General features: G+C 44.5%; 1 protein-coding gene across 4 annotated transcripts; it reads right to left on the bottom strand.

Annotated features, from left to right (window-relative positions):
- Window positions 1–5330: 5330 nt before the first annotated feature.
- LOC145359158 (galactoside alpha-(1,2)-fucosyltransferase 2-like) lies at window positions 5331–21976 on the bottom strand. 4 transcript variants are annotated; one of them, XM_080213583.1, is made up of 4 exons: window positions 21862–21976; window positions 18498–18718; window positions 11512–11958; window positions 5331–9912 (listed from the first exon to the last, which is right to left on the bottom strand). In XM_080213583.1, the coding sequence occupies exon 4, from the start codon at window positions 9834–9836 to the stop codon at window positions 8790–8792; it is 1047 nt and encodes a 348-aa protein (XP_080069709.1). In that variant the 5' UTR covers window positions 9837–9912; window positions 11512–11958; window positions 18498–18718; window positions 21862–21976; the 3' UTR covers window positions 5331–8789. The 4 variants fall into 4 exon arrangements, with proteins under 4 accessions (XP_080069709.1, XP_080069707.1, XP_080069710.1 ...); XM_080213581.1 differs by having other exon boundaries at window positions 11855–11958; XM_080213584.1 differs by having other exon boundaries at window positions 11860–11958.
- Between the last annotated feature and the right edge of the window lie 2893 nt (window positions 21977–24869).

The following is a 24869-nucleotide window of genomic DNA, read 5'->3' as shown; positions in this document are numbered from 1 at the left end:
CTCCTCAGTGGAAATTCAATCTTCTCCATCAGAAGTTATCAGACTGAAAGATTGCTCTTGTACAATCACAAACTCTTCAGTTAAAATCATGTTGCAACAAAGCAAGATGCTTCGTCAGAGTGGTATGGTCCCGCAGTGGTTCGCACTGCTCCCTCACAGTGCCAGGGATCCGGGTTTGAATCCCAGCTTGGATCACTGTCTGTGTGGAGTTTGCACATTCTCCCCATGCCTGCATGGGTTTCCTCCGGGTGCTCCAGTTTCCTCCCACACTCCAGAGATATGTGGGTCAGGTTGATTGCCTGTGCTAAATTGCCACTTAGTGGCAGGGGGACTAGCAGGGGATAGGGGTGGGATGATGGTCGATGCAGTCTTGATGGGCTAAATGCCTTCCTTCTGCTGTAGGGATTCTATGTATTTTACACTTCAAAACAAGCAAAGTGAGGGCTGAATTTAACAAATAAACCAAAAGACACAAAAAATCTTCCAGCCCATTCAAATTGTCCCACACTATCATAGTTAATACATCAAAATAAAAATACATCAAAACTAGAGGCTGGAATTTTCCTGGCCTACTGCACTGTTCGAATCGCGCAATGGGCCAGGAGATGTCAGTGGAGGGGGCATTTTGTGATGCCGGTCACGAGTATCCCGGGTGCTTTTTTTGAATGTAATCAGTTCGGTGCCAGGAATTCAGTGCGTTTGATAAGGTCCCCCATGCAAGACTTCTTGAGAAGGTGAGAGGGCATGGGATCCGAGGGCCTTTGGCCTTGTGGATCAAGAACTGGCTTGCCTGCAGAAGGCAGAGAGTGGTTGTGGATGGGTCTTTTTCTGAATGGAGGTCAGTCACCAGTGGAGTGCCCCAGGGATCTGTTCTAGGACCCTTGCTGTTTGTCATTTTCATAAATGACCTGGATGAGGAAGTGGAAGGATGGGTAAGTAAGTTCGCTGATGACACGAAGGTCGGTGGTGTTGTGGATGGTCTGGAAGGATGGCAAAAGTTGCAGCAGGACATAAATAGGATGCAGGACTGGGCGGAGAAGTGGCAGATGGACTTCAACGCGGATAAATGCGTAGTCGTCCATTTTGGCAGAACCAACGGGATGAACGAGTACACTATCATGGGCAGGAGTCTTGGTAGTGTTGAGGAGCAGAAGGATCTTGGGGTCCGGGTCCACAGGACTCTTAAATCGGCCTCGCAGGTGGAAGAGGTGGTCAAGAAGGCGTATGGTGTACTGGCCTTCATAAATCGAGGGATTGAGTTTAGGAGTCGGAAGGTAATGCTGCAACTTTATAAGACCCTTGTCAGGCCTCATTTGGAGTACTGTGCGCAGTTCTGGTCGCCTCACTATAGGAAAGACGTAGAAGCTATTGAAAGGGTACAGAGGAGATTTACAAGGATGTTGCCTGGACTGGGAGGCATGCCTTATGAAGTTAGGTTGAGGGAACTGGGTCTCTTTTCCCTGGAGAGACGTAGGTTGAGAGGCGACCTGATAGAGGTTTATAAAATGTTGAGAGGAATAGATAGGGTGGATTCTCAGAAGCTATTTCCCCGCGTTGAAATGGTCGCTACGAGAGGACACAGGTTTAAGGTGCGGGGAGGAAAGTACAGAAGTGATGTTGGGGGTAAGTTTTTCACTCAGAGGGTGGTGAGTGAATGGAATCGGCTGCCGTCAGTGGTGGTGGAGGCGAACTCGCTGGGGTCTTTTAAAAGACTTCTGGATGAGTATATGGGGTTTTATGGGATTGGGGGTTATAGATAGGTGTTGATGTGATCGGCGCAACTCGTGGGCCGAAGGGCCTGTTTGTGCTGTAGTGTTCTATGTTCTAATTGGCATGGAGTTACTCATCATTGACACTTCCATAGGATTAGCAGGCCCAGGAGGGTATTCTCTGGGCTTGTTGGCGACTCCCAGCCTGCTGGTAGTGGTTCACACATAAACTGCTCTTCGCTAATGGAGAGTAGGCATCCTCACCCCACTGGTGGGGACAGAGGGCCACCCCCTGCCCCTCTCAGGAAATCAGGAGCAAGGGAAGGATTCCCCTTGGGCAGTGACAATATGTGTAATTCTCAGGTTAGGAGGGAGAATAAGCAGGGGTCAAAGCAAGAGAGTTAGTGTGAGCAAGAATAGCTATGGGAATCTGGAGGTGAAAGGAGAACAAGGAACAGGGGATTAAAAGGATACATGTAAGTTAGTTTGGGAAACTACTGGAGATATTGGGTGAGGGGGAAATTCTGGGAGGTAGGAGAATGTCAGTCTGTTTGCCACTTCTATCACCTTCTATTTTAGTAAGATGAGTGTACTGATATGAACAGACAATAAATTCACAAATATATGAGAACTGACAAAGCTGCTGAAACTAAATTGCCAAAGAAAATAAATAAGCAGCAGTGACTTTAAACACACGTTAATAATTTATTGGGGGCAGAATAACAAAGGATTTGTTTTCTGTCATTTCTGATTAGATAAGATGAAAGTTTTTCTTCAAAATGATTTTAAAAGTGGATTTCTCCCAACTCTTAGCACACGAGGTGTGGCAAAGACACATCAGCAATACCTTGTGAACAGATTCTATGTCACATAAAAATACAGTAAAAAGTCTGACAACACCAGGTTTTAGTCCAACCTATTTATTTGATAATATACTCACAAGCTTTCGGGGTTAGCCCCTTCGTCAGGTGAATGGAGAGTTCTGGCCTCAGACAGAGCATATAAAGCACAACGACATAAAAATACCTCAGTGGGTGACACATTGTTTAATTCATTCATGAAATGTGAGCATCGTTGGCTATACCAGAACTTCCTGCCCATCCCTAATTGCCCTTGGGAAGGTGGAGGTGAGCTGCCTTCTTGAATCACTGCAGTCCTTGTGCTATACGTACACCCACAATGCTTTAGGGAGGGAGTTCCGGGATTTTGACTGAGACATAAATCCCAGGAGCATCAAGGACCTGTGTTATATCTGCCACAGCACCTTTCTGAACATTAAAATTGGCCTCAGTGCTCTTAGATTTTGTAGGATGAGGATAGGGAAGACAGCTAGAGTTCCTGTACCCCATCCACAGACATGTGGATTTGTCACAATCTCATTATTTGCTACGTTTGGATGTTTTGTCAATCTGAACAAGTTGGTTTTACATTCAGAGGAACATAAGGATTATAAAAAGACCAGGGCATATCTAATTTACCCTTTGCAATCCTAGTAATCTCATGGTACAATGATATTGGAGTTGAAAGTGCGCCAAGTGTGAACCTCTGATTCAGGTTTGGAAAGCTGTCAGTTTGAAGTGCTGAACTGTAATCTCTCCCTAACTTCTATCACTTGCACTGATAGGCAAGTTATTTTGTCTTATTTATTTGCACACTTATTTTGGTCTAGCTGCAGCAGACATTCTTTGGATAGGTTAAATTTTTTTGTCTTAAGATATTTAACATAGCTGTAATTGACAGAGAGTGAAAGAAAGATTTTTAAAAATGTTACAACGTTGTCATCGCAACTAGTTCCAGTAAAAACATGCACTTATATATAACTCAGTGAAAGTTAGTATTCGGAATAAATTTCAGCTGAAGTTCATTTGGATTTTGCTACATATTTTAAGAAGTGTTTATCCCAATTGTCAGAGTCTCCCTGATGCAATGTTGACCCTTATACAACTTGTCTATTTCAAATGCTTTAGGAAAATATTCCTTAAGATAACCTCCACGTCTATTCACATGGAAGAGGTGTCCCCTTGTGATGACTTCAGCCAAGCTAATGAGGTTGATTAGCTAGAGTATGAACTACCTGATGAGTTCTAACCGATGGTTAAATCAGGGAACCTCATGCTCCCTATTTAAAACAGGTGTGTCAGACTCCCAGCCTGCATTTGGTAGGGAGCAACTGGAGAGCTGGCTGTGTACAGATGTATGGTGTAAATAAAGTAACTTGGTGATAGAAGTTATTACAACCCCAAAAGGCAATTTCTGGTGAACAAGTTCTCAGTCACAAATTGATGCCTCAGTAAGTGGATATAGTAGGTGACTGAGACGCAAAATCCAAGAACATCAAAGCTCTGTGTTATGTCAGCTTTAGCATCCCTTTGGGCATTACAATTGGTCACAATGTCCACCACAACTGGGACCAGGGAATCCCAGCCTTTCCTGGTGCTAATCAAATTCTAGTGGTAGCCATAGCAGATCTCTGCTTTCTACAGCACTGATACAATCAAACAGGCAAAGCAGTAAAGCACATAGACAAATTCTCACAGACAAGGGCAGCACGGTGCCAGGGATCTGGGATCAATTCCGGCCTCGAGTCACTGTTTGAGTGGAGTTTGCACATTTTCCATGTTTCTGCATGGATTTCCTCCAGGTACTCCGGCTTCCTCCCACAGCCCAAAGATGTGCATGTTAGGTTGGCTGGCCATGCTAAATTGGCTGTAGTGTCAGGGGGAATTAGCTGGGTAAATATGTGGGTTGTGGGGATAAGATCAGGATGGGATTGTGGTCGGTGCAGACACGATGAGCCAAATGGCCTTCTTCTGCACTGTAGGGTTTCTGTGATTCTATCTCACAATGGGCTTATAATGGAAGCTGTATATCATTATTATCACAAAAATTAAAAATCTATGGGCTTAGGGAACAGGAAAAATGTTAAATTCCACAAACCTCAATTTCGCCTTTCAGAATGAAAAATGATGTTTCGCAATTCTGAGTCTCTGTGTAACAACAGTATTTCAGTCACTCTGAGATAAAGGCCTACAATTTATTGCCTCTTTTGGCTCGTGTTCTCCATCTGCGTACGGGTATAAATATTGTCTCCGCTAGAATTTTTGGCATAATCGACAGCCAAATCAGTGTGGGTAATTGATTCTTCTGATTTTAACTGCCGCTGAGTACTTAACTCCGAACAAGTTGGTGGAAGTTAAAATCAAGCACTGAGTATCTGTTCAGCAGTTGACTTGCATGTAAGAACAAGAGGTGATTTTCGTCTGGCAGTAAGTTCTGCAAAGTTTTTTTATTGTGTCCCACCCAATGACTCATCCAGGAGCCAGGCTGACAAATACTTTGGAGAGAAACAGCCTCTTCAATATCGAGAGCTTGATATTTTCCCATTGGCCGCTGGAAAGAGAATTGGAGAATTATTTTGACATGTGGGGATTGTAACATGGATTCCCAGGTTGCCATTTTCACCAAAAAACTTCACAATGTTCCTGTTAAACTGTCACTATTCATAATCGCTGTGACGATACCCTCCTGAATTCAGTGAGGAATTCTTCTCAAGTCAATCAAGAACTGTGCATGCACCTCGACAGCAATAGTTACACACTTGATAAAAATGATTAACATCCATTAATAGTCAATCAGAAATTTATTTCTTTATAGAAAATGATTTCCACAGAACATGTGCCAATAATTTAAAACATTACTGATAATTCATAAATCCAATTACAACAAATTTTGCATTCAAACCTGAATCATTGCAGTAGGTACACTCAATAATTCTCAACATTATAGTAACAGGAAATAAACACTGGTAAACGGTCAGCAGTCGTGTCCAATATCTTATTGTTGAACAATATCTTATTACTGAACTGCAGTTGACAAAGGCAAATGCCAAAAGAGTAGGTTGACATCTAAATGAGTGATTTCTGCCAAGTCAAATTATAATAAAAATGTTGCCATTAAAACACAGCAGTGGGTCACTATCTCAGCTTTTCTTTTCAGTGTTGGTGTGAGGGGAGTTTTACTTGTACGGTTGTCATCATCTAGTCAAGCCCACATATTTACATATATTTAAAAAGCTCTATGACAAATCAGTTTCAAATGACAAGTTTGAATTTTACTTCATTGTTGTAGTGCAATTTTGTGCTTCACCAAGGACAGCATGGTTGCACAGTGATTAGCACCGCTGCCTCACAACACCACGGACCCAGGTTCGATTCCGGCTCGGGTGATTGTCTGTGTGGAGTTTGTATGTTCTCCTCTTGTCTGCATGTGTTTCCTCCGGGTGCTCCAGTTTCTTCTTACAGTCCAAAAGGTGAGCTGGTTAGGTGCATTGGCCATGCTAAATTCTTCCTCAGAGTATCCAAACAGGTGCTGGAGTGTAGCAGCTAAGCAATTTTCAGAATAACCTCCTTAGGAAGATTGGCCGTGCTAAATTGCCCCTCAATGTCAGGGGGCAGGGTAAATACATGGGGTTACAGGGATTGGGCCTGGGTAGGATTGTTGTTGATGCAGACTTGATGGACTGAATGGCCTCCTTCTGCAGTGTACAGAATCTAAGATTCATATATTTTGTCTGATCAGAAGCTACTGAATGCAAACTATTGCAAGCCCTTTCTTATCCTGCCAGAAATTTACAGTGCAGTAGGAGGCTGTTTGGCTCATTGAGTCGTCACTGGCTCTCTGAAGAAGCATCTCACCCAGGCCCACCTTGATCTTTGAAAATATTGTTGATTTTGCAGACAGTCATTTGACCCATTTTTGGAGCAAAAATCACCTCCCCGTCATAGAAACAGCCTAACATTAGTCTGTATTTTGTTTGATAATCAGAACAAAGAGCGGAATTTTATAATCACAAGTCAGCAGGTTTGTCAAAGCAAAATTGCTCCATTATGTTCCTCAGTACAAAGTAACTGTGCCAATCACATGACAGGGGTTGGTATAATATTAACACGGATTCTCTATTTGATAATAATCCTATATACATGCCTGTTAACTCAGAGACATCTACTCTGCTGCTGTAAACTGGGGACGAAGTGATGTTAAGTTGAGGACTTAAGTGAGCACTTAAAAAAACTACGTAAGGGCCATTATCTGCTCAACTTTCAATTTTGAGGCTGGCAGTAAGAGTTCAAGAGCGAAGGGGAACCTGGAAAATCACCCTGCTCAGGTGTCAAGCTGGAAGGGAAGACCTTCCAGCCTCAACGGCCTCCTTCCAACATTGGTTCCCCAGCTGACTCCAATATCGGGGGAGGGGAAGATGCATTTACCACTGACTCTTTGGTGAAGTCCTCACTACCTGAAATTCTAGCCGCAGAAACAGGAGTAATCAAATCAACCCCACTCACTTGCTCCACTCTTCAATGATCTATGTACCAATTCCAAGTAATTGACTTTGCCTCGTATCCTTCAACAGCTTTGATAACAGGAAACAGATTAAAAGCCAATGTTGGGCCAACTGCCATTTACAGAAGAGAGTTCCAAATCTCTTGCACCCCTTACATGGAGATGTGTTTCCTAACTTCACTCCAAAAAGGTCTGGTTCTAAAATTTAGGTTATGTCCCCTCATGGTCCTGCAAAAAGCAGAACTAGGTTCTCTCTTTATCATGTCATCTCCCCATAATATCTCGACAAAAAAATCAATTAAATCACCCCTGCATCTTTCAAATTCTAGGGTATACAATCTTCATTTGTTCAGTCTCTCCTTGTAATTTAACCCTTGAGAGTCCCAAGTAGCATTCTAGAAATCTACTCTGTACTCCCTCCAAGGTCCTTCATAAAGTGCGATACCCAGAAGAAAACCAGTGTTCCAAGTGTGGTCTAACTAGGGCATTGTGTGACCTTTGCATAATTTCACATCTTCTTCCTTGAAGAGTACATCCTTTACAGATGTTTTTGACGACACATGCGCAGCGACTAACAAAACAAGTGCTGTAATATATAATATTATTCCCAGTGGATACTCTGGACATTGGTTTCTGAGCTTGATCAAGCTTACCCTCTAGAAGCTTGATTAGTGTTTCTGAGATTTAAAAAAGTTTTTTCGATATTAAGGTCAATGTTCATAGAATCATAGAATCCCTACAGTGCAGAAGGAAGCCATTTGACCCATTGAGCCTGCGCCAACAACAATCACACCCAAGATCTATCCCCTTACCCCCATGAAGACCACCATTCCAATTAGGCAAAAAAACTGCTCTGCTCATCCTCCACCCAAGTGACGCAGGTGATATACTTTTCTGAGTAGTGAATAATTACCAAGCTGTAGGGGGTTGGGTAATCCAGGACATGAGATGAAAGTGTATTAAATAGTACAAAAAGAGAAAATACCGGAAAAAAAACCTGTTTAGCAACATCGGGTGGGATTTTCTGGTGGCGCTCACCCTAAAACCGGAAAATCCCACCCGAGGTCAATGGGCCTTTACATGGTCCGCCCCTTGCCTGCTACAAATCCCACTGCAGGCGAAGTGGGAAAACTCATCCCTTTGTCCATTTTTATTTCAGATTTCGAGCACCTGCAGAATTTTACTTCCATATTAATATAAAGTATGATCCAAAGCATTCTTGCTTTTTTGAAGGGCAGAGATTCCCACCCGTTTTCCAGAAATAATTGCCAGAATTCCACTGTCTTACCTGCCACGGGAATCAGAGTGAGAGAGGGATGGACACTGGGAACCTTGGTGGGATTTTCTGGCTTCGGATCGAGTGAGGCTGTAAAATCCCGCTGAACATATTGTTGTGAATGATGGTGAGTATTTAGAGTTGACAACTTCATATTCTTGCACATAGCAAAAATGAAATGAAATGGACAATTAAGTTAAATCTGCATCCCCTTCCTTGAAGAGAACGTCCTTACATACAAATGTTTTTGATGACACATGCGCGATGACTGACAAAACAAGTGCTGTAATATATAATATAACTTCCAGTGGGTACTCTGGACATTGGTTCCTGAGCTTAACCAAAGTTACCCTCCAGAAGCTCGATGCATGCGTCTGAGATTTAAAAGAGTTTTAAACACAAACAATGTAGAATACAGGAGCTTTGAAAATTTTCTGGCATGTATTGGGCTAATTGGAGGCTCTTTAATTCAGAAGAGGTGAGAGGTCAGCAGGAATTCCAATCCACTCAGGTAAGAAAGCCGCTTTGTACTTAAATAACTTTAGAAATGGTGATTCTGGCAAAGTGTAGTTTGCGAGGTAAATTGTCTCCCCACCTGCCAGGTAACCAGCCCAAAAACCAAATGTCCCTACTGTCATTATAGTGTGGTTACAATGAGCAAGGATAGCAATGTCATTGGCCGGACTGGATAGCTTTGGATCATCTGAAAAGAAAACATCTCCTTTGGAATTATCAATGTTCTCCTTACACCAATCCATCCCGTTACTCGTCACTGCAAAGACAACATTTTTATATTTATTTCGGAAGTAAGCCATTGCTGTGTCTAAATATTTTTTATCAGCTATGACTCCTTTCCACATATCTGGCATGACATGTACGTAATCTCCCCTTCGAACATGCACACCGACATATGTCACATTCTTTCGCTCCCCTCCAATGCGTCTAAGGAATGCATTGGCCTGGTCTTTGATGAAGTCATGAAAGGTGAACTCGCGGAGAATTTCTTCTCGGATGTGATGGTAAAAGGTCCAGGAACACGGGTATCCTGTCAACATAACACAGTGCTCCGGAATATTGCGGTACTGATCCTCCATCCAGTCATTGAGATGATATTCTTTCCAACATACTTTATATTTCATACTCCTATGGAGGACTGGAAGGGTAATATTGAAGATTGGAGAAAGATAATTGGCCATGGCAGGCAAGATATACGCTTGGTACCCATTCAATTTTGCCAATGCGTACAATGTTGCGTACTCCCCCATCTGGTTGCCAAGTCGCCCATCAGATTTAAATGTGCAAAACCCTTTTATGGAAGTGTTCCCCCTTTCAAGATCTTTGAGGGCTTCACATTGCAATTCCGCGGGTACATTTTTAAACAAATAAATAAAACCGTCTAGTGTGATATCTTCGTACTGTACCACAATTAATGTTACTGCAGAAAACAATATTAAAAAGAACAGCAGCCTTCTCTTGCAGGGCCAAACAAAAGCTTTGTTGAAATGAATCATCCTCGCAGATCCTTCACGTTGTGGTTGATTTCCTCAATTCCGCTCAGGCTCCTGAAAGCCCAGAAATTGCTCATTGCTATAAAAACAAGGATGGAATAAATCCTCAAAATTAGCTGCTGCATTATTTACTTTTTGCAAAGCTAGTCTTGAGAAATGCATCGGACCCATTCTTGACGAAACTGAGGGCAGAAACAGCTTAGTACAAACAGTAAAATAATAAAATAATAGGATAGGCAAAATATTTATATATTTATATATATTTAACATCACGATTGGCATTGCCTACAAGAGCTATTTCGTCATTGTGTTCAGTATGAGACATGAACAGAATCACACAGCTTTGCAGTTTCAGATCTGATAGGTTTGGGAACAGAGGCATTCTAAAGTAGGAGAGGGGCCTTTACCTTCTTTCCCTGAGGGAGGAAGACCAGGATGCAAGGGCACACCAAAATTGTAATGTCTAATATTACGGCACTTAAGATGAGTTCAAGTTTAAAGTTTAAGAACATAAGAACATAAGAAATAGGAGCAGGAGTAGGCCATCTAGCCCTTCAAGCCTGCCCCGCCATTCAATAAGATCATGGCTGAACTGAAGTGGCTCAGTTCCACTTTCCCGCTTTCTCCCCATAACCCTTAATCCCCTTGCCTACCAAAAACCTATCTATCCGCGTCTTAAATATATTTAGCGAGGTAGCCTCCACCACTTCAACGGGCAGAGAATTCCAGAGATTCACCACCCTTTGAGTGAAGAAGTTCCTCCTCAACTCTGTTCTAAACTGCTCCCCCCCCCTTATCTTGAGGCAGTGCCCTCTAGTCCTGCTGTCCTTTCTGAGTGGGAAGAATCTCTCCACCTCTACCCTATCCATCCCTTTCATCATCTTATATATCTCAATGAGATCTCCCCTCATCCTTCTAAACTCTTAACGAGTACAAGCCCAGTCTGTTCAGCCTCTCCTCATAGTTTATTTATTAGTGTCCTAACTGGCTTATGTTAACACTCAAAGGAAGTTACTGTGAAAGTCCCCCAGGTCGCCACACTTTGGCACCTGTTCGGGCACACTGACGGAGAAATTAGCATGGCCAATCCACCTACCCCAGCACGTCTTTCAGACTGTGGGAGGAAATCGGAGCACTCAGAGGAAAAGCCATGCAAACACAGGGAAAATGTGCAGACTGCACAGTAGCCCAAGCCAGGAATCGAACCCAAGTCGCTGGCACTGTGAGGCAGCAGTGCTAACCACCATGCCACCTCAAATGAGATGTGAGGGACAGGTTTTTTTACAAAGAGTGGTAGGTGTCTGAAATGCGTTGCCAGGGTTGGTGGTGCAGAAAAATGAGATAGGGCTGTTTAAGGGGCTTTTAGATAAGCACATGAAAATGCAAGGAATGGAGGGATATGGACTAAAGGCAGACAGAAGAGATTAGTTTAATTTAGCACCACATTCGGCGCAACATCGTGGACCGAAGGGCCAGTTCCTGTGCAGTACTGTTCAATGTTCTATGTTCTTATACTGGGTTTCCTAATGGTGCACACATGTGCCTTTGAAGGTCTTGTCATGTTAACAGGACTGATATTGCCATGGCAAGAGCTACCCATTCTGTTGATGTGCAGTTGATGAGTGACCAAACCAAGAAATGCATCTTAGATAATGCCCGCTATGCTGACAGCACTCACAATGCTTTTATCTTACAACAGTCTGCAATAGCCAGCACCTTCGGGATCCCAGTCACAGCAACAGGTGGCTGCTCACGAACAGATGTATCCTCACCACCAATGTTCATGACTCTTTTGTGCCCATCCGATTGTAAGGACAAAGGGTCTTCAGTAAGAACCATAGGGAGAGACGGTTGTACAGCTTTAATGTCTCCAGGTTATTAATCCAGAGAGCCAGGCTAATACTCCAGGAATACAAGTTTGAATTCCGTTAGCTGCTACCTTATTAATAGTGATCATGAAACCATTATCGATTGGCGTAAAAACCTATCTGATTCACTGGTGTTCTTTAGAGAATCTTTACCTGACCTGGCACGCAAATCAAGGTTCACAGCAATGTGTTGACTCATAAGTGTCCTCGGAAATGGCCAAGCAAATCATTCAATGAGTGTCAAACAGCTACAAAGTCTACAAAAGAGGAATGAAAGCATACAGATCATTAAACATTGACTTAGATATTGGAGACAACAACAGTAAACCAACTCTGTTGATCCTGCAACCCCTCCTTACTAACATCTGGGGTCTTGTGCTAACATTAGGAGAGTTGCCCCACAGTTTAGACAAACAGCAGCCAGGTATAGCCATAGACATGGACCTGAATTTTAAAATGATAAGTGCTCAGTGGTTTGAGATTCGGATCCTCACCTATTCTGACAGGCCAGCTGCCATTTTACACTCCACTGAGCATTGATTGGCAGCAGGCAGGGCTTTTGAACACACATGGACTGAAGTGACTGTGTTATCAAGTAATAACCAGCTCACTGATGCTTAGTTCAAGTTCCGCCAAGTCCACTCAGCCCCTTACCTCATTACAGGCTTGGTCCATAGAAAAAACACGGAAAAAAAGAGTTGAACTCAAGAAGTGAAGTGGGAATGAGAGCCTTTGATATCAAGGCAGCAATTGACTGAGTGAGGCATCAAGGACTCCTGGCAAAATTGAAGTCAATGGGAAGTAGGAGGAAAACATTCCACTGATTGCAGTCCTACTTGGCACAAAGGAAGATTTGTAATTGTTGGGGTCAACAATCTCAGTTCCAGGACATTGCTATAGGGGCTCCTTAGTCCTATGCCCAACCATCTTCGGTTGTTTCAAAGACCTCCCATTCCATCATCAGGTCAGAAGCTGGAATGTTAACTGAATGTTGAATGTTAACTGCACAATGTTCAGCACCATTCACAACTCCTCAGACATTGAAACAGTCCATGTCCGTATGGAACAAGACCTGGATAGTCTTGGGTTAAATGGTGGGTAACATTCACACTAGTCAAGTGCCAGGCGATGACCATCTCCAACAAGAGAGAACCCAATCATCTCCCTTTGACATCCAATGGCATTATCATCACTGAATTTCCCACTATCAACATTCTGAGCATTACCATTGACCAGAAATTGAATTAGACTAGCCACATAAATACCATGGCTACAAGAACAGGTCAGAGACTGGGAATTCTGGTGAAAGCAAATCATCTCCTGACTCCTGGAAGCCTGTCCACCATCTACAAGGCACAAGACAGGAATGCAATGGAATAGCCTCTACTTGCCTAGATAAGTGTAGCTCCAGCAATACTCAAGAAGCTCAACAACATCCTGGACCAAACAACCCACTAATGGTCACCCAATTCATCATCTTTCCCACTCCCTTCACCACTGGTGTACAGGACAAGATGCAGAAGCTCACAAAGGCTCCTTAGGCAGCATCTTCCAAACCAACAACTTCTACCACCTCGAAGGACAAGGGCATGAAATGCATGGGAACACCATCATCTCTCCAAGTTCCTCCCCAAGCCATACGCCATCCTGACTTGGAATTATATCACCATTCCTTCAAGTCAAAATCCTGGAACTTTCCCTTTCTAACAGCACTGTGGATGCACTTACACCATATGGACCTTCGTGGTCCAAGAAGGCAGCTCACCACCACATTCTGTAGGGCAATTTGGGACGGACAACAAATACTGGCCTAGCCAGAGATGCCCACATATCAAAAAAAACATGAAGCCACATGCAAAACCACAGAGGAAGCCATCTTGCTCCCCCAACACAGATCCTGATACGGGCCCTCTGCTTGAGAGCATGTTACATCCTGTATAAGCTTGTTCAATCACCACCTCCTTGGATTTTTCAGGCTATTTTGGGAGTAAGAAAAAAGGTGTGGGAGACCACTTGCACCGTGTACATTGCTATACAGCACCAGTGGGAGCACCTTGCTTTGCTAAAAGGTACATTCTCACTCCCAGTATGGATTCACCATTTCATTACAATACGTTGTATGTTCGTGTCAGACTCCCTATGACCATGTCCTTTTAGCCTACGTCACTCAATGAAACAATAACGAAAAGCTTAACGCGACAACATAGAAAAATAACACAAAAAAAGAGATCCATCACCCTTGTGATGAGTGCCAGTCTTTCAGGTGGCCTTACCTGACCTGTTGTGACCCCAGTGGAAGTAGAACAGCTGACATCTATTAATGCAAGAGGCTTTATACACCCCCTGGATCAGCTGCAGACCTTGGACAATATCATCTTGAAATGTGAATGGAATGTGATGGAATGCATCCCAGGGTTCTGAAGGAAATGGCAGAGGTGATAGTGGATGCCTTAGTGATTATTTTCCAAATCTCACTGGATTCTGGGGAAGTGCCGGAAGATTGGAAAACGGCTAATATTACGCCGCTGTTTAAAAAGGGTAGCAGGCAAAAGGCAGGGAATTATAGGCTGGTTAGTTTAATGTCTGTTGTAGATAAAATGCTTGAATCCGTCATCAAAGAGGAAATAGCGAGGCATCTCGAGGAGAATTGTTTGATAGAGCAGACGCAGCACGGGTTCGTTAAGGGGAAGTTGTGTCTGACGAATTTATTGGAATTCTATGAGGATGTGTCTAGTGCGGTGGATGGAGGGGAACCGGTGGATGTGGTGTTTCTCGATTTTCAGAAGGCGTTTGATAAGGTGCCGCACAAAAGGTTGTTATAGAAGGTTAGGGGGCATGGAGTTGGGGGTAGGGTGTTAGCGTGGATAGGGGATTGGCTGTCAAATAGGAGGCAGAGAGTGGGTGTCAATGGGTGCTATTTGGATTGGCGGTTGGTGACTACTGGAGTGCCCCAGGGATCGGTGCTGGGGCCTCAGCTATTTACCATTTATATAGATGATCTGGAGGAGGGAGCCGAGCGTAAGGTGTCGAAATTTGCTGATGACACAAAGATAAGTGGAACAGCAAATTGTGCGGAGGGTGTAGAAAGTCTGCAAAGGGATCTAGATAGGCTGAGCGAGTGGGTGAGGACCTGGCAGACGGAATACAATGTTGGCAAGTGTGAGGTTATCCACTTTGGTAGGAATAATAGTAGGAAGGACTACTACTTACAGGGTGAAAAGCTGCAGCATGCTACGGTACAGAGGGACTTTGGGGTCCTTGTGCATGAGTCGCAAAAACCCAGCCTACAGGTGCAGCAGGTGGTCAGGAAGGCAAATGGGATGCTGGCCTTCATAGCGAGGGGGATTGAATATAAAAGTAGGGAGGTCTTGCTGCAACTGTACAGGGCACTGGTGAGGCTGCAGCTGGAGTACTGTGTGCAGTTTTGGTCGCCGCACTTGCGCAAGGATATTTTGGCCTTGGAGGGAGTGCAGAGGAGGTTCACTAGGCTGACACCGGAGTTGAGGGGGTTGAGCTATGAAGAGAGGCTGAATTGTCTGGGCTTGTACTCGTTAGAGTTTAGAAGGATGAGGGGGGATCTCATTGAGACGTAGAAGTTGATGAAAGGGATGGATAGGGTAGAGGTGGAGAGGTTCTTCCCACCCAGAAAGGACAGCAGGACTAGAGGGCACAGCCTCAAAATAAGGGGGGGGCAGTTTAGAACAGAGTTGAGGAGGAACTTCTTCACTCAAAGGGTGGTGAATCTCTGGAATTCTCTGCCCGTTGAAGTGGTGGAGGCTACCTCGCTAAATATATTTAAGACGCGGGCAGATAGGTTTTTTGTAGGCAAGGGGATTAAGGGTTATGGGGAGAAAGCGGGAAAGTGGAACTGAGCCACTTCAGATCAGCCATAATCTTATTGAATGGTGGGGCAGGCTGGAAGGGCTAGATGGCCTACTCCTCCTCCTATTTCTTATGTTCTTATGTTGTTAAGTGTGGCAGCAGGTTAGGATGGCACAATGGCACAGTAGTTAGCATTGCTGCTTCACAATACCAGGAACCTGGGTTCAATCCCAGTCTTGGGTGACTGCCTGTTTGGCATTTGTACACTCTCCTCGTGTCTGCATGGGTTTCCTTCATGCGTTCTGGTTTCCTCCCACAGTTTGCTGATGACATCACCATAGTGCGTGTGATCACAAACAATGATGAGGCAGAGTACAAGAAAGAGATAGAGGATCTGGTGAAATGGTGTGATGACAATAATCTCTTCTTCAATGTCAGTACAATGAAGGAGGCAGTCATCGACTTCAGGAAGCGTAGTGGAGAACATGCCCTTGTCTATATTAATGGGGATGAAGTGGAGTGGTTGAGAGCTTCACGTTTCTAGGTGTTCAGATCGCCAGCAATCTACCCTGGTCTTTCCACACCATGTTACAGTTAGGAAAGCCCACCAATGCTTCTACTTTCTCAAGAGGCTAAAGAAATTCAGCATGTCAACTATATCCCTCATTGGATTTTGCAGCTGCACCATAGAAAGCATCCTTTCTGGATGTATCACGACTTGGTATGGCTCCTGACCAAGATTGCAAAAAACTACTAAGTGTTGTGAAAGTAGTCCAGTCTATCACACAAACCAGAATCCCATCCATTGACTCTGTCCACACTTTCCGCTGCCTTGGAAAAGCAGCCAGTATAATCAAGAACCTCGTATAGCCCAAATATTCTCTCTTTCACCTTCTTCCATGGGGAAAAAGATATAAAAGTGTGAGATCACGTACCAACCAACTCAAGAACAGCTTCTCCCCTGTTGCCATCAGACCTTTGAATGGACCTACCTTATATTCAGTTGATCTTTCTCTACACCCTGGCTTTGATGGTAGCACGACATTCTGCACCCTCCCCTCTCTTCCCCATGTACTCTATGAACGGTATGCTTTGTTGGTATCGCGCACAAGAAACAATAGTTTTCACTATGTCCCAATGCATGTAACAATGACTAATCACTGATCCCAGAACTGAGTCATGTGTAATTTAAAATTACAATCAATTCAGGGACTCAGACACACATCATGCCCAAACCCATTCCAACAATCCTAACCAATTCTAACTGTTCCCAATAATCCAGCAAGAGTGTTAAATTTGTCCCATTGTTTTAGAGTTGGGCCAATGGATATTTTGGGATGTCTTCATTTTCAGGGAGCTCCTTCCTGGGAAACAATGTCTAATGTCATAATTTTTATAAATGCAGAAATATTTAGATTTACTATTTGGCTGAGGAAAAATTCTGAACAAACTTTTCTTAACAACTAATTTAAGGAAAAAATAAATTTATGAGAAATGCAGAAACTCTGGGGGCGATTCTCCAATCCCACTGCACTAAAACATTAGCGCAGTGAGCCGGGAGAACCACACAGAGGGTGATTCGTGGGATTGCCGCGAGCATTGGCATCCCATTACTGTCTCCCGCCGCTGGATTTCCGTCATGGTCAGCTCTGTGCCAGAAATCGAAGGGGAGGCGGGGTTAGCATTTAAATATTTTACTTATCATTTAAATGCTATTCATGGGCCCAAAACTGAATTCTCTGGGCCCGCTAACCCCACCCACCACCCCTCCAGTGGGGTTTATAGTAATTCCCCATTTCTGGGGAACAAGCGGCCTGACCCTGCTGGAGTGAAAGGAAAACAATCGGGGCTCCCAGAGTCAGGCAGTGGTGGATGTGCCCCCGGGCATGGGTACATGGGCAATCCCGGGGGCAAAGTGCCCATGCACAGGGGATACTTTGGCACTGCCCACCAGGGCAGGCATATGGGGGTCAGGGCCTAGAGGGATATCGGTGGGGGGAGCCCACTGCCAGTTTGCATTGGGATTGATGGGTGCAGGAGGAAGGTCAGCAATCAGGGAGGGCTGCTGGGGGTTTGCTGAGGGAGTGAGGGGGGTGCGGGGTATGCCAGGAGGGAGTGGGAGATCTGCCGGGAGGGGTGTGGCTGGTCTGCTGAGGGTTTTGGGGGGGTGGTGGCTGCTGGCGGTGGGGGTTGGGTGGAGATCTGGGCACAGTACAGGAGGGGAGTGACTCAAGTATGGTCGGGGGGGTGAGTGTGATCGGGCTGTGGGGGGATGCATGGGTGGGGAGGAAGGGGAGGTTTGGGAGGGGCAGCACTGGAGGGGTCTTGGGCTGGCCAGAAGAAGCAGGGCAGACAGTCTGGGGCCACTGCACATGTGCAGAAGCTTGCTGACTTCAGCCTCATAAGTGGGAATAGGCTCCACCCTGTGAAAGTTAATGATATTCATACCAGTGGCCCCTGTAGGCACGGAGATTCAAGTCTGAACTCTCACTGAAAGAAAAACATTATGAATTACTCCAGTTTTCCAGCGGATTTAGAATTTTTAGGGGAGAATTCTGTCCCCTAGATTGTCACTCACAGCACCTGAGTATGATGTCTGCCAAGAGGTTGTACCTTGCTAACATATTCTGAACTCTGGTGAAACATTTCAAAGGTTTGTCACCTGAAATTATGGAGGTAAAAGGGCATAGCACATATGAGTCAGGAAGGAGAAATGCACTGAGTAAAGGTGGAGATCATTGTTGTGAAGTGGAATGAAAAAACAAGACTTGATGCTGGGTATAGTGAAGGATAATACTTCAATTCAAGAAAAGCCAAATATAGATGAATCAAACTTAAGAACGTTAACTTTGGAGATCGAAGTATTATTATTCATTTTTACCTTCTGAAACACCAACGAATTGCAGGAGTTATTTTCTCTTTCCCCATGTTCTAAACTTTTGCACTTGCTGACTTCACTTTGACCGTTGCTTACCTCAATCACTTTATGCTGATTCGTTCCATTCATCTCCCTCCACTCTGTTCTCCGTCTTGACTGCTGACTTTTATTATCCCCGTCTCATAGTTAATCTTCTCCCCCTATCTCCCTTCTCCCACTCTGATGCTGTTCGAGCTGTGGCAAGACTGTACAATGCTGGCTCTTGCTTTCTCAGGCTGTGACGTTAACTTGGCAATAGTCCAACCAGGTGATTTGCTCTGCAGTGATATTGGCATGCATTAAGCAGGTGGGCAACCAATCAGATTAACACATATCCACATTGCAAAACCAGAAAGTTTTGCACTAGTATTTTAATTTTCCTGGTAGCAAAATCGAGGTTTTAACATAGAAACTTTAAATTTAAAAAACTTGCAACCCATAATTGCAAGATTAAAATGCAACTGAAAAGTCCAGTTAGCTTCGAACGGAGATTTTGCAGCTATGCTTAAAGTTTTTGAATGGAAGTTCTTGTCAGTTTGAGATTTTGCAGAGGAGATTTTGGTAACTTTTACTGAGCAACCTTTCAATGAGTCTGAATATATGTACAACTACTTCTGTACTTCCGTCCAAAACCCAAACTTGGTAACAGTTTCAGTGGCATTAAGAACTGTAAACATTTGACAGTTTCACTGTCATATGCATCGACAAAATCGAGGCTGCTTTCTTTGTCGGCATTCAGCATTCATGCATAATTTCCTACTCAAACAAGGACAGGAATAGCAGGGGCTGTATTGAAAATGAAGGCTGGTACAAATGATTCCCTCATGCAAACAGAATTATAGAATCCCTACAAGGCAAAAGGAGGCCATTCCGCTCATCAAGCCTGCACCGACAACAATCCCACCCAGCTCCTATCCCTGTAACCCCACATATTTAATCTGCTAATATACCTAACCTACACATCTTGCAACACTAAGGGCCAATTTTAGCATAGCCAATCAACCTAACCTGCACATCTTTGTGGGAGGAAGCCAGACTACCCAGAGGAAACCCACGCAGACACAGGAACAACATGCAGACTCCACACAGTCACCCAAGACCAGAATTGAACTGGGTCCCTGGCTCTGTGAGACAGCAATGTGCTAACCACTGTGCTGCCCAAGCTAGATCTTCCTTTAGTAAATCATTATACTGAGGCCAATGCTCTCGGTCAAGCTTTGTGGAATGCGTCACAACTAGCAACCTGGGTTTGTGAATGATTTTTTAAAAAAATTCATTCAGGGGATGTGGGCATCACAGGCTGGGCCAGCATTAATTATCCATCCCTAATCAAAAGTAGTGCCACCGCAGACTCAGATGATCATAGGCTGCTCTACCCTTTGAGGCGGAGAGTTGACCGGTGATAATTTTAGCCTGAGGAGGTGAAGGGTATGGTTGCGAATGAGAGGCTTTCATGAGTAACCTCAGGGGTGGCATAGTGCCACAATGGTTAGCACTGCTGCCTCACAGCACCAGGTGCCCAGGTTCAATTCTCAGCTTTGTCACTGCGCGGAGTCTGAACTTCTCCCTGTGTCTGCATGGGTTTACTCCGGCTGTTTCAGCTTCCTCGCACAGTCTGAAAGATATGCTAGTTTGATGCATTGGCCATGCTAAATTCTCGCTCAGTGTACCTGAAAAGATGCCGGAGTGTGGCACCCAGCAGATTTCCACAGTAGTTAACGTAACCCTGCTTGTGACACTTAAAAATAAACTTAAAAAAACTCAGCCAGTGTGGGAATTAAACCCACGTTGTTGGTGTCCCTCCACATCATGAACAAGCCATCGAGGAAATGGAGCTAACTGACCCATCTCTAATTACCCTTGAACTGAATGACCTGCTAGGCCATTTCAAAGGGCATTTTTTAAGAGTTAACATGTTGCTGTATGTCTGGATTCAGAGGTAGACCAAACAGGTAAGGTTGGCAGATTTAATTCCCAATTGGGCATGAGTGAACCAGATGGGCTTTTATGACAATCTCTGCATGCATTTGACTTCTTTTTAAATTCCAGATTTTTATTGAATTCACATTTCACCATCTGCCCCGGCAACATTCAAAACTGGATCCCTATGTCTTGGGAATACTAGCCCAGTGCTAATACCACTACATCACTGCCTTCCCTAACAAAGTTTCAGCTCTTACCTTCTCAGGCACAGAGAGTCCCACTGTTAAGAGGGATAAATGATCAGAAAACATCAAATCCAATTTATCAAGAGCATTATAAGCATTGATGCTGAGTTGAAGTCTTTCATTTACATATGAATATTGCACAATCACTTAGGTGGATTTTCTGTACACTAAGATGCCAACAACACACTAGGAAAACATGCCTAGAGGCACAAAGAGAAATCCGAGGCTCTAATGTTTTTCTAGTTACCACCCCGCCCTTGCTTTCTTCCCTCCTCCTTTAATCCTTCCCCTCACAGCATTCAAATGCCCAGAATTTGGAACCGCTATCAGAGTGAAGTCAAATTTATGGCTTTTGTATTTTGTGCCTCCATTTATATAAACCACCCAAAGCTCAGATTGCAGTCTGATACACCTTGCACTCTGATACCATGCCGATCCTACGACAGCGGATGAATGAACACCGCTCGGCAATCACCAGGCAAGAGTGTCCTCTTCCTGTTGGGGAACACTTCAGCTGTCATGAGCAGTCGGCCTCTGATCTTCGGGTAAGCGTTCTCCAAGGTGGCCTTCACGACACACGACAGCACAGAGTCGCTGAACGGAGACTGAGAGCCAAGTTCCGCACACATGAGAATGGCCTCAACTGGGATCTTGGGTTCATGTCACACTATCTGTAACTCCCATGGCTTGCCTGGGCTTGCAAAATCTTGCTAACTGTCCTGCCTGGAGACAATACACATCTCTTCAATCTGTGCTTAATCCTCTCTCTGCTCACATTGTCTGTACCTTTAAGACTTGATTACCTGTAAAGACTCGCATTCCAACCATTATCTTGTGAACTGAGTTTGTGTCTTTATATGCCCTGTTTGTGAACAGAACTCCCACTCACTTGACAAAGGAGCAGCAAACGCTCCGAAAGCCATTGGCTTTTGCTGTTAAATAAACCTGTTGGACTTTAACCTGGTGTTGTGAGACTTCTTACTGTGTACACACTTTACAAACACAGCTTTGTCAGACAATTGTGCACAATCTGGTCATTCATATTATTGAACTAGCCCTGCTTCTTTGAACCCAGAGCTTCACAATATCTAGGCACCAACAAAAATGGCAAAACTTTCCACTTAATTAGCACGAACCAACCTATTCAGTTGCAATCAACTGCTGTTTCTATCCACATTAGTGGGCTTTGTTAACTGGAAACTTACACTTTGCATCGAATGATAAATATTTCATCATTTTAAATTGATACTTACAAATGCCCAACAGCGAGCATGTAATAGGAGACCGAAGTGTCGCCGATGCTGGAAATCTTAAAACAGAAAGTACTAGAAAGGTTCAGCATGTGTGGAGAGAGAAACAGGTGCATGATCTGCACAACTGACCCCTGTTTTTCTCTGCATAGGTAGGCAGGGGATTTCCAATGCTTCCCTTTCTCCATTGGAGCAAGAGTAACCTTCTTTGTCAGCTCTCCAAAAATCAATTATTTCGTGAGCCTCTCATTGCCTCCCAGCAACAACTGCCTGAGACCTGGTTTGTCACAACATTAAACATGACTCCCAAAAAAACGGCAATGGAATAAAGAAAAAAAAAGCAACTTGCTGAGCATCAAAGCCCAAGTCAAAACGATAAATTAATCACTTCTAATCATTTTAAAAAATGAATAGTTAATAAAAATGACCATTAAAAAGTGTCAATAAGCAGAATTTGATTTGATTTGATTTATTATTGTCACATGTATTAACATACAGTGAAAAGTATTGTTTCTTGCACACTATACTGACAAAGCATATCATTCATAGAGAAGAAAATGAGAGAGAGAGAGCGGAATGCAGTGTTACAGTCATAGCTAGGATGCTGAGAAAGATCAACTTAATGCAAGGCAGGTCCATTCAAAAGTCTGATGGCAGCAGGGAAGAAGCTGTTCTTGAGTCGGTTGATACATGACTGTTGTATCTTTTTCCTGACAGAAGAAGGTGGAAGACAGAATATCTAGGATGCATGGGGTCCTTAATTCTGCTGGCTGCTTTGCCGAGGCAGTGGAAAGTGTGGACAGAGTCAGTGGATGGGAGACTAGCTTGCGTGATGGACTGGGCTACAGTCATGACCTTTTGTAGTTTCTTGTGGTCTTGGGCAGAGCAGGAGCCATACCAAGCTGTGATATAACCAGAAAGAATGCTTTGTATGGTAACTAAGTAATAAAACCTTTCTTACCTTTTTTGCTTAAGAAGCAGATCTAGAGACAAAGATTAGATGAGTCCCCATGAAGTCCTGACCAGTAGGAAAGGGAAGGGGGCAGGTTGAATTAAATTTATCTAGCACCGACCTTCCATTCATCTTTGGAGCTGGCTTTGGTGTAATGACACTGTGCCTTTCAGAAATGTATTTGAGTCACATGTCTTGTGCAGGATTGTTTAGCAGTCTGTTCTATCTGGTGCCATTGGGTCTGTAATGGGCATCTTCTATTGTTCCTACAGTAGCATAATTGTTCCTAATTGCTTTAATATTGGTTTCACTCTGAACTGATGCAGTGCTGCTGTTTTCCCCAGGGTTTTGCAGAGTAGGATCTGATCGGGTTGCGTGACAGGGGAATCAGGTGGAGCTAGGCTTACACGGAGAACTGAAGGTTAGATGGACAGAAGAGCTGCAACTAATTAAACAAAATGTTAACATTAGCGGAAAGCCATTGGAAATAGCTGAATTTGTTTCTCAGCAAATGTGAGCGACACTTCTAGTGTGGCATTTCCCCTCAAACCTGCTTACGAGACAACGATAAGTCAGAAGGGAAGCTGGGAAGCACACACACAGAGCTTCCAACAAATACAAGCAGTTGAGGTGACTGGGTACAGACATGGAAAATGGAAATAATATGGGAAAATCCCAATTAGTAAATGTTGGCAGGAAGGAAAAAAGAAGCATATTATCTAACTGGTGATAAATTGATAGATTGCAGAGTGCCTTGGTGCTATGTGGATCAATATTCAACATAAAGACACAGCGCTGTGCTTATTGCATTGAGCATTTCCCAAGTGAATGCTATTTATTATCAGAATCCATGGCAGAAGATGAAGGAACATTGAGCGTTTCCCCTATAAAAACCTTCAGAATTAATGCTCCAGTGTGCCTCAAAGCCACTGGTGGCGCTTCTCCCAAAAGTGCTGAATTGGCAGATAAATGTTCTCGATCGCAACAGTTTTTTCAGTGCATCTTCAGACCTGAATGTCTCCACTCAGTGTAATGCAGAGGTCACAATCATGAATCACATTAAAAATATGGGGCGCGAGGCCTATTTGCGCTGAAGTCTGACAGCTCTGGAACTCTGCACGTGCGCACTGATGGCAATCTATCAATCTCACCGTTTGCTGGCCAGCTCGATCACTGGGCCAACTGCGGTGCTGTCACTCCTGTCCACTTCCTTGGCCTGATCACAGCCTCCACGACAACTCCTGGGCCAGCCCCGATTGCAACACTGTCCCGGAGCGCCCTGATGTCCAGCCCAGTCCTCCACACAATGGCGACCCCCCAACCCCTCCCACCACAGCAGGAACCATCCCCCACCCCCACCACCACCACTAGCCTCCCCAGCAGACCAACTCCCCTCACACAGAGGCAGACCCCTTAATGGAAGACAGGCCTCCCCAGCAGAGCAGCTCCCTACGCCCCCCCCCCCCCCCCCCCCCCCACCGCCTGCTCCAATCGCTGGCCTCCCTCCAGCCCCACCTGATCCCCATACAGTGTGGCAGCAGGGACCCGCACCTCACCAATTGCCCCTAGGCCCTGCCCACAATAGGCTCCATGTCATTGACACTGCTCGATGCCCAATGGGCATTGCCAAGGTCACCCCTCAGCTTGGCATCTTGCCCCTTGGGCAGTGCCGAGGGCACAATCTGACACTGGTAGGGTGCCCATGCCCAGGTGGCACCACACTCCCCCACTGCTCAACCCTCTGGGGGGGCCCTGATTGCCCACCTTTCACTCCAACAGGGTCTCCCGCTAGCTCCCAAACATGGGGTGGGAATGGGGGGCTACTCTAAATCCTGTTGGAGTGAAGTATTCCTGGTGGGGTGGGAGATGCTAACGGGTCTGGCATGGAACTTGCTGGGTCTGATGATGACTTTAAAATTACATTTAAAATATACTTGAAACACATTATAATTGCTTCCTGCTGGTTCCCAGCACGGTCCCAACTGCAACTGTTCCCTGGCTCTGGGAGACACGCATGTGTTGATAATGCATGTGCGAATCTTGCGAAATGGCCGACACA

Source organism: Carcharhinus amblyrhynchos, chromosome 27 (genome assembly GCF_965287045.1).
Source record: "Carcharhinus amblyrhynchos chromosome 27, sCarAmb.v2.hapA, whole genome shotgun sequence".
NCBI lineage: Eukaryota > Metazoa > Chordata > Chondrichthyes > Carcharhiniformes > Carcharhinidae > Carcharhinus > Carcharhinus amblyrhynchos.
This window is presented reverse-complemented; position numbering and strand designations above follow the sequence as displayed.

Bases quoted from the DNA above. Each gene is read 5' to 3' on its own strand.
- LOC145359158 (XM_080213583.1), bottom strand. From the start codon at position 9,836: ATGATTCATTTCAACAAAGCTTTTGTTTGGCCCTGCAAGAGAAGGCTG.